This window comes from Portunus trituberculatus, chromosome 27 (genome assembly GCF_017591435.1).
Source record: "Portunus trituberculatus isolate SZX2019 chromosome 27, ASM1759143v1, whole genome shotgun sequence".
Classification (NCBI taxonomy): domain Eukaryota; kingdom Metazoa; phylum Arthropoda; class Malacostraca; order Decapoda; family Portunidae; genus Portunus; species Portunus trituberculatus.
The window spans coordinates 12,599,902-12,609,901 of NC_059281.1; the positions used below are offsets into that span (position 1 = coordinate 12,599,902).

At 42.8% G+C, this 10,000-nt stretch overlaps 1 protein-coding gene across 4 annotated transcripts in view; it reads left to right on the forward strand.

The window, feature by feature from the left end:
- Positions 1-1,665: 1,665 nt before the first annotated feature.
- Positions 1,666-10,000, forward strand: part of LOC123509910 (kin of IRRE-like protein 1) — a 43,002-nt gene continuing 34,667 nt past the window's right edge. For 3 of the 4 annotated variants that reach the window (XM_045264531.1, XM_045264530.1, XM_045264528.1), the window contains exons 1-2: positions 1,698-1,958; positions 8,107-8,193. In XM_045264531.1, coding sequence (XP_045120466.1) covers positions 1,860-1,958; positions 8,107-8,193 — 186 coding nt within the window. In that variant the 5' untranslated portion in view covers positions 1,698-1,859. Of the gene's footprint in view, positions 1,959-8,106; positions 8,194-10,000 lie in introns of all 4 variants that reach the window. The other variant, XM_045264529.1, reaches the window with a different exon arrangement.

The window sequence follows — 10,000 nt, forward strand, 5'->3', positions numbered from 1 at the left end:
AAACATACAAAACACATCACAAACACCACCAAAACACCCAAAAACACCACAACACTCCTTTATGGTGACAAGTGACAGCAGCGAGAGCGAGAGAGAGAGAGAGAGAGAGAGAGAGAGAGAGAGAGAGAGAGAGAGAGAGAGAGAGAGAGAGAGAGAGAGAGAGAGGTGACAGGGGCAGTGATGGAAACATTAACTTGGATACGAAATTGTGGCACTGAATACCACACCTCTTGATCACTCACTCACCCACCCACTCACTCACTCACTCACCCACTCGCTCACCCACTCACTCACTCATGCAACTGATACTAAATGGTCGTGTTGGCGTGCGTGTCAGTGTGTGGTTGGGACTCGTCTCTGCCTGCATAACTGACTGACTGACTGGCTGACTGGCTGGCTGACTGATTGACTGGTTGACTGATTGACTGACTGACTGAGTAGAGAAATACATGGGGTGGGAGGACAATAGTGGTGCAAATAGGAATGTAGCAGAGAGAGAGAGAGAGAGAGAGAGAGAGAGAGAGAGAGAGAGAGAGAGAGAGAGAGAGAGAGAGAGAGAGAGAGAGAGAGAGAGAGAGAGAGAGAGAGAGAGAGAGGTATACGCATGCACACTATACACCAATAAGTGACTGAGTGAGCAATAAGTGACTGAGTGAGTGCATTAGAGCGAGAGCGAGAGAGAGAGAGAGAGAGAGAGAGAGAGAGAGAGAGAGAGAGAGAGAGAGAGAGAGTGGAGGAGGTGGTCAGGAGGGAAAAGTGGAAGGGAGATAGAGAACAGAGGAGTCCGGAGAGAAAGAATGGAGGAAAGAATACTGGAGTGGTTGAGGGAGATGGAGGGAAAGAAGAAGAGGAGGAGGAGGAGGAGGAGGAGGAGGAGGAGGAGGAGGAGGAGGAGGAGGAGGAGGAGGAGGAGGAGGAGGAGGAGGAGGAGGAGGAGGAGAGAAGACGAAGAAAAATTGAGCACTTTCGGAGAGAGAGAGAGAGAGAGAGAGAGAGAGAGAGAGAGAGAGAGAGAGAGAGAGAGAGAGAGAGAGAGAGAGAGAGAGAGAGAGAGAGACGTGCGTAGGATGTAGGAAATGAAGAAATGAGGATAAAGGAGACGGAGAGGAAAGAAAATGAGAAAGAAAAAGGAAAAGAAGATGAACAAAGAGAGAGAGAGAGAGAGAGAGAGAGAGAGAGAGAGAGAGAGAGAGAGAGAGAGAGAGAGAGAAAGCTACCTCAACATTTAACGATTCATTGTTCCGTCAGCACCTGTCTGATTAAATTCTGGCCCGCTCGCTCGTCCACCTTACCTGAACTCTGATTGCAAGGCGGGACCAATAATTATTTAACCAATTCTCTGACCGACCCACCGAGCGACCTACCGACCCGCTGACTGACTGACTGACTGACTGACTGATTCGACTCGCCAATCTTCATCCAATAATAGAAAAAAAGTGACTGACGACATGCGAGGTTCCGTGTCAGTAATATGCATATGATTTATTCAGTAAGGAAAGGTTAATTAGTTACTGGGATGGAAAAGTAAGGAGTAATGAGGCAGCGGGAGAGAGAGAGAGAGAGAGAGAGAGAGAGAGAGAGAGAGAGAGAGAGAGAGAGAGAGAGAGAGAGAGAGAGAGAGAGAGAGACTAACCAAATAATAACGCTTGTCCATTACAGGAGAGGGAGGAGGGGAAGAAGAAGATGAGGAGGCGGACGAGGAGAGGCACAGACGAGAGGAGAGACAAGAAGCCGTGAAGGAGGAGAAGGAACAGGAGGAGGCGGACACTCTGAAGGAAGAAGAAGAGGAGGAGGAGGAGGAGGAGGAGGAGGACGGGCCGAAGATCACATGGGGACAGAGCGCAGACACAGACCCCGATATGGTGTACTTTGACCACGATAATCTGACTAATCTGACGGTCATTGTGGGTCACCGCGCTGCCCTTCCCTGCAGAGTACTCAACCTCAATAACAAAGACGTGAGTATGACGGTCATTTATTTCATTTTTCATTCATCTTATCTTATTTATTCATTTTACTTTATTTTATTCAATTTTTTGTCTTATTTTTATGTCTTATCATTTTATCTATCTATATTAGTGTGTGTGTGTTCTTTACGTATTCATTTATTTATTTGTTTATTTTTTCCTGTGATTGTGTAATTTTATGCGTTTATGTTTGCCATTGTTTTGTTTTTGTGTTTTGTGTTTGCTTAGTTTTAGATGTTATTCTCCTCCTCCTCCTTCTTTTTCTTCTTCCTCCTCTTCTTCTTCTTTTTGTTCTTTCTAACCCATTTTCTTTATTATATTTTTTACTCTATGATCTATTTCCTCATTATTTCCATTTCTCTGTGCGTTGTTTATTACTACACTTGAGTCCTTGTCCTCTTCCTCGTATTCCTCCTCCTCTTCCTCTTCCTCTTCTTCTTCCCTTCACTCTATTCAATTCTCATCGTTATCTTACTTCACAGTTTCTATTATTATACTCTTATCTTCGTTCCATATGTCATGCTTCTTGTTCTCTTCCTTCTCCTCCAACTCCTCCTTCTCTTCCTCCTCCTCCTCCTCCTCCTGCATTGCTGTCCTGTCTCTATCACTGGTAGTTAGGAAATAGTTTCAACAAACAGCCTAGTAAGGATCTAAAGGTCTGTTGCTGTTTGTCTTCCTTAGTATTCCTCCTCCTCCTCCTTCTCCTTCTCGTCTTCCTCCTCCTCTTATATCTTCTTTACTATTCGTCATTATTATTAACATATTTTTATTAATAAGTTTTAATCTCTAGCTTCCTCTTCGTCACTCTTGCCCTCCTTCTCCTCCTCCTCCTCCTCCTCCTCTTCTTCTTCCTCCTCCTCCTCCTCCTCCAGGTCTATTATCCACTTAGTGCGATTTCTCTTCTCTTTCTCCTTTACTCAGCCTCTTCTTTTGTATATATTCTCTTCTTTCTCAAGCTCAGCCAGTAAATACACTTCACCCTCTCTTTGTCCTTCCAGTCTCGTGCATTTTTTGAGGTTCATCCCCTAAATAACCTCCTCCTCCTCCTCCTCCTCCTCCTCATTCTTTTACTAACCTACATAAACACCCCTTATCTCTTTGTCTCCCTAGTTCAATCAATCTTTATCTAGTTATGACCCTAAATGCATCCCTTCTCTTCCTCCTCCTCCTCCTCCTCCTCCTCTCTTCTTCTCTTATTATACTCCCCATCCCTCCTCCTCCTCTTCCTCCTATTCTTTTATTCGCCTAACCTTTGTTTTTTCTTTCATTTTTTTTCCAGTTTCGTGGTTAATTTATTCTCTCTTTTTTTTTCTCCTCCTATTTTCTCCCTCTTCTCTATTTTTTGTTGTTCATTTCTTATTTTCTTGTTTCTTCTTTTTTTTTTTACTCCTTCTTTTTCGTTGTAAATTCTTGTCTCTCCTTTTATTCGTTTTTTTCTTTTTCCTCTTTTCTTTTCTTTTTTTCTCAGAATTTGCTTTTATTCCTTACTCCTTTCTTCTTCTTTCCTTTGTTTTATTCGTGTTTTCTTTGCTAGTCCTTCAACTTTTATTCTTTTTGTCTTTCCTTTCTTCCTTCTACATTTTGCCCTTCCTTCTTCCTTGTCTTCATTTCTCTTCACTTCCTTTTATTTCCATCTTCATTAATCTTAACATTCCTCCTCCTCCTTCTCCTCCTCCATTTTCTTTTCTTTCTTTTCTTCTTCTTGCTCCTTTCCACATTTATCCTCCATTATCTCCTGCTGTTTCTCTTTTTGTCCTCCTCCTCCTCTATACGGTCACACCAAACACATTTCCTTTCCTCTTTCCCTTTGTTTACTTCCCTTCATTCACTCAAGCTTCAGTCCACCTTCTAAATACACTCTTCTTTTCTTCTTTCTCTCTCTCTCTCTCTCTGTTTCCATCCTCCTTCCTCGGCAAAGGTAACTAATTAATACATGTGTGAAGGATTAATTCAATGCTCTCCTGGCGTTTATCTTTTGGCCTAGTCATGTGTGTGTGTGTGTGTGTGTGTGTGTGTGTGTGTGTGTGTGTGTGTGTGTGTGTTTTGTATTTTTGTGTTTTTTTTTAATTTTCAGCCCGTTTCTTGTATTTCTTTCGTATTTTCTAGTTTCCCTCTCTATTTTACGATGTTTCTTTTGTTTTCTATTTTTTCTTTATCTAATATTCTTTTTCCTTTGCTATTTTTCCCTTTAATAATTTCAGCCTCTTTCCAATACATTCCCTTTAAAAGTTCTCCCTTCTAATTGAAGCTAATTCTTCTTTTCATTTTTCTTTTCTTTCCATTCTCTTTCTTCTTCCATTTTTACTTTTTTTTCTACATCTTGACGTTTTTCGGCTAAAGTCACCTCTTATCATCTTCTCCTCCTCCTCCTCTTCTTCTTCTTCTTTTTCCTCTTCCTCCTCTTTTTTTTTCTTTTCTCCTATCCTTCCTCTTCTTTCAATAAAGTTAATGTTTCTTTGCCCTCTTTTCCTCTTTACTTTCCTTAAGTCTTTACGTTATCCCTCTAAAGTCACCTCCTATTTTCCTCCTCCTCCTCCTCCTCCTCCTCCTCCTCCTCCTCCTCTTTCCCTTACAATTTTATCTAAGCTTCCTTCGCATCTTTCCTCGTCGTTTTCCCCTCGCTCACTCATTTTCCCACCTGCTCTTCTCGTTTGTTCCCCTCAGACGTCTTTCTCCTCTCCCTCAGTGACTCCCTCTCTTTCCCCTCTCACAGTTTTCCCCTCCCCTCTCCCTCTCCTCGGTTTCCCCTCTCCCCCCCTCACGTTCAAGGTTGTCCCATTAAGGAATCAATTAATTTTTGTCTCTTTACTCATGTCTCTCTCTCTCTCTCTCTCTCTCTCTCTCTCTGTGTGTGTGTGTGTGTGTGTGTGTGTGTGTGTGTGTGTGTGTGTGTGTGTGTGTGTGTGTGTGTGTGTGTGTGTGTGTGTGTCTGTGTGTCTCTGTCTTTCTGTGTGTCTTTCTGTCTGTCTTTCTGTCTCTCTCTCTCTCTCTCTCTCTCTCTCTCTCTCTCTCTCTCTTTTAACAATCTCATTTTTACAGACACACACGCACACTCACACACGGAAAGAGAGAGAGAGAGAGAGAGAGAGAGAGAGAGAGAGAGAGAGAGAGAGAGAGAGAGAGAGAGAGAGAGAGAGAGAGAGAGAGAGAGAGAGACTAACACTTCACCACCACCTCCACTACCCATCTCCTCCACCTCCTCCTCCTCCTCCTCCTCCTCATCATCATCATCATCATCATCATCACCCCCACCATACGCTCACGCACAACCTTCAATAATAGTCAAGGCGTGTCATTACTTACTCTCAAATTAAAGATATAGATGGCACATAATCGGAGGGAGTAAGGCACGTTCCCTCCTCCTCCTCCTCCTCCTCCTCCTCCTCCTCCTCCTCCTCCTCCTCCTCCTCCTCCTCCTCCTCCTCCTCCTCCTCCCTCTAGCGGGCCACGAACGAATCACACAGAAATTATGTTGATGGAGATTTTGCTCTTAGGGAGAAGTTACTGGCTGACCTTGCAATAAAGAGAGAAAGAGAGAGAGAGGGGAAGAAGAGAGAAGGAGAAGAGAGGGAGAGAAGGAAGAGAAAGAGAGAACGAGAGATGTGAGAGGGAGAGAGAGAGTGAGAGAGAAAGAAGGAAAGAGAAAAATCGCCGGAAACGAAGTGCAAATAAAGACGTGGAGGATGAAAGTTAAAGAGAAAGGTACTAGGAGAGAGAGAGAGAGAGAGAGAGAGAGAGAGAGAGAGAGAGAGAGAGAGAGAGAGAGAGAGAGAGAGAGAGAGAGGATATGAAACTCGAATTATTACTTTTTTTATTCTTTTATTACCATTTTCCTTACTTTCTTTCACCTCAATTTTTCTCGCTTCGTGGAAAATGACACTGGACACACACACACACACACACACACACACACACACACACACACACACACACACACACACACACACACACATCTATCTATCAATCCCTTAATCTAATTACTCAATCAACCAACAAATGAAGAAATAAACTTTAATTTTCACATCGAGAGAGAGAGAGAGAGAGAGAGAGAGAGAGAGAGAGAGAGAGAGAGAGAGAGAGACCACCACACCACACTAGCACTACCACCATCACCACCACCATCACACCGCATCAGTCTTGAATTACTAAAAGCAGCAAGTCACAAAGCCATACCACATCAATAATCACCATCTGTACTGTCCCACGCTGCTGTAGTAAAGGAACTTGAGCCACGAGGTAGTCAAATAAATAATAAGGAAGCTGAACAGTGCTCCTTCCCTTGAATAAACTAGAAAGAAAAGGAGGAATGAGAATCTGAAAACGTTATATTATAAGGGAGGTCACATTTCAAGGAGTTTACAGGCCTACAAGTAGCGATCAATATACAAACACCATATCCTTTTATCACTATTTACCTTTTGGAAACTATCAGGTTATAAAAGGGGGAGAAAATGACAGGAAATTAAGGGGAAGAGGAAAAGAAATGGAGTAGATAAGAAAAAAAACAACGTAATATAATCTACACTAAATCAAAAGAAGGTATTGTAGTACTGATTAACTCCTGCAATATATAAAAAGGACAATGAGACACGGAAAAAAGGGACTGGGTGGCAATGTTCTGGGAAGTGACGGAGGAGAGTACCAATAAGAAGAGAAAACGAGAAATCATCACGGTATTCCCTGAAGGTTTGAAGCGACACGGGCGAAGAAACGGAGCAGGTATTGACTCTTGCATTACTAAGAGGGATGTGAAGAATGAAAAGAAAACGTAACTAGCAAGGAGAGAGAGAGAGAGAGAGAGAGAGAGAGAGAGAGAGAGAGAGAGAGAGAGAGAGAGAGAGAGAGAGAGAGAGAGAGAGAGAGAGAGAGAGAGTTCATAAGAAAACGTTTCCACCACATATTTTATACAAACGAAAACCGTGTGTGTGTGTGTGTGTGTGTGTGTGTGTGTGTGTGTGTGTGTGTGTGTGTGTGTGTGTGTGTGTGTGTGTGTGTGTGTGTGTGTTACTGCTCTGTCCTCCTCCTATCTCCACTCATAAAGAAACAGATAAACACAGATAAATAAACACAAAGCAACACAAAGGAAAAAAAATGAAGGTAGAAAATAAAAGGATAAAAAAAAACACCAATAATAATGTAAATAAAGTAACAATAAAAGTCACCTATTATTTGTGGACCTTGGAATGAAAGAAATAAGAATAAATATTAACAAAAGAACACCTGTACACACCTGGCTTGCTGCGACACCTGTCCTGGCCTTCACTTTCCCACGCTCACCTGCGTCCTCACACCTGCAACTCACCTGCAAAAATAAAAGGAAACATTTAAGTCAGAGGAAACTTTGATTGACATCTGTATTAATTCTATTCTGTCTGTGTGTGTGTGTGTGTGTCTGTCTGTCTCTCACACACACTCTCTCTCCTCCAGTTTCTCTATTCCTGTTTGTTTCCTCTCATCTTACTCCACTTTCCTCTCCCCAGTCTCTCACTTCTGTTTCCCCCTCTTTATTTCCCTTATCCATTCTCCTCCCTTCTTTTATCTACAGGTAATAGAGTCACCCCTCTCTTTCCTCTCCCCTCACCCTCCTCTTCCCTCTTTCCTCCCATCCATTTAACTTTCCCCTCCCTTCCTCCAATTCTTTCCCTATATCCTCTCATCCCTCCCTTCCCCTGCAATTATTTCCTCTTTCCCTCCTCCCTTCTTTCCTTCTCTCCCCTCTGTTCCATTTTTAATTAATCTATCTCTTTAGCTTCCTTTCTCTCCTTCTTCTTCTCTCTCTATCTTCCTTTACAGCTCTCCCCTTCCTTTCTCTTTTCCTTCTTCTCTAACCCTTATTCTATTTCCTTGCCCCCTCCTCCTCCTCCTCCTCCTCCTCCTCCTCCTCCTCCTCCTCCTCCTCTGCCTAGGACTAAAAGATGTACAAACTAATCCAACGTCTTCCTACTCCGCCTCCTTTTCTCCTCTTTCACCTTCTCCCCTCTGTAGGTCGTCTTTTTGTATTCCTCCTCCTCCTCCTCCTCCCTTCCTCCTGACGGTCAATGGAAATACACAAGATAACTCGTTTTATTTTCCCCTCCCTTCCCCCACCGCGTCCCTCCTCCTCCTCCTCCTGCTGCGCCTTCTGCTGCTACTGCCAAAGGGCCAGCAGGTGTCGTGGATCAGACAGCGGGACCTGCACATCCTGACGGTGGGCATCTACACCTACACTGCAGACGACAGGTTCAAGGTAAGTGTGTGTGTGTGTGTGTGTGTGTGTGTGTGTGTGTGTGTGTGTGTGTGTGTGTGTGTGTGTGTGTTTTCTTTTATGATTAATTGACTTTTGTGTGTGGGTCAATAAAATAACTCACTGATTGATTGACTGGCTGGCTGGCTGACTGACTGACTGACTGACTGACTGACTGCTTGACTAGCTGACTGATTGAATGACCGACTATCTAAATGACTGACTGACTAATTGGTTAAACGATTAAGTGTGTGTGTTTGTGTGTGAATCTCTGTCTCTGTCTCTGTTTCTCTCTCTCTCTCTCTCTCTCTCTCTCTCTCTCTCTCTCTTTTTATCAGTCAATATTCACGTCAAGTTTCAATATTGTCAAATTTCTCTATCTTTTCTCTCACGAATTTTCTCACGTCGTTGTCACGTGTTTCTCCTTTCTTTGAGTTATTTCTATGCTTCCTTGAACCTCTCTCTCTCTCTCTCTCTCTCTCTCTCTCTCTCTCTCTCTCTCTCTCTCTCTCTCTCTCTGGCAATTATTCTATTTCATGGCATTGCGTTCGTCCTTCATTTTTCCTTTTCTTTTTCTCTCTTTCTCTATCTTTTCCTTCGTTTTATTCCTTCTCCTCCTCCTTCACCTGCTCTTTTGTTCCCTCCTCCCTTTCTCCTCTCTGACTCTAACGATTATGAAAGAGAAGAAAAATATATATTCTATTACTTTTGTCTTCCAATTTTTGTCTCCACATTTTCCTTCTCCGTGGCTTTTATTAAAATTTCCGTTCCTTTATCTTCCGTGTGTGTGTGTGTGTGTGTGTGTGTGTGTGTGTGTGTGTGTGTGTGTGTTACAAGGACACGTATTTTTTCTAATCTTGTGTTTTTTTAACCTCTCTCTCTCTCTCTCTCTCTCTCTCTCTCTCTCTCTCTCTCTCACATGGGTGCCATTTTCATTAATTTAGTGTGGGCAAATACTTTCCACGTGTTTCTGGCATAGTTTTCTCGTTTGATGTGTCGTGGCTCGAAAACTGACAGTGTGTGTGTGTGTGTGTGTGTGTGTGTGTGTGTGTGTGTGTGTGTGTGTGTGTGTGTGTGTGTGTGTGTGTGTGTGTGTGTGTGTGTAATTTTTTTTGACTGCTGTATATAGAAATAGTTATCAATACTCCTCTCTCTCTCTCTCTCTCTCTCTCTCTCTTTCATCTTTTATTCTATTTTTTCACTATGTGTTTCAATAATTCACACTTTCTTTCCCTTCCTCCTCCTCCTCCTCCTCCTCCTCCTCCTCCTCCTCCTCCTCCTCCTCCTCTTCCTCCTCCTCCTCCTCCTCCTCCTCCTCCTTCTTCTTCTAACTTTTTTTTATTCAATTCAGGCTTATTCTTGTTTCTTTTGGTCTCTTTTCTTTCCTGTTGCTATATATCTTACTCCTATTGCCTTTCTCCTCCTCTTCCTCCTCTTTTTTCTTTATTTTTTCCTCTCCTGTTGGTATTTCTCTCATTTCCATTATTTTTCTATTCTTTTCCCTTCGCCTCCTCTCTGTCTTCTTTCTCTCTCCATTTTTCTACTGTCTCTCCCGTGTTTCCTTCCCCTTTTTTCCTTCTTTTCTTTTTATTTTCTGCCGTGTCTCTAAATTACATTATCATCAACCTCTTCCTTCTCCTCCTCTTCCACTCTCATCCTTGTATCTTTTCCTTTTCCTCTACCTTTTACTTCTTTCTCCTTTCTTCTCCTCCTTTCTACCTTGCTCTTGTATCTTTTCGTTTTCATCCACCTTCTCCTCCTCTTCCACCTTCCATTCTGCATCTTTTCGTTTTCCTCCACTTTCATGCAA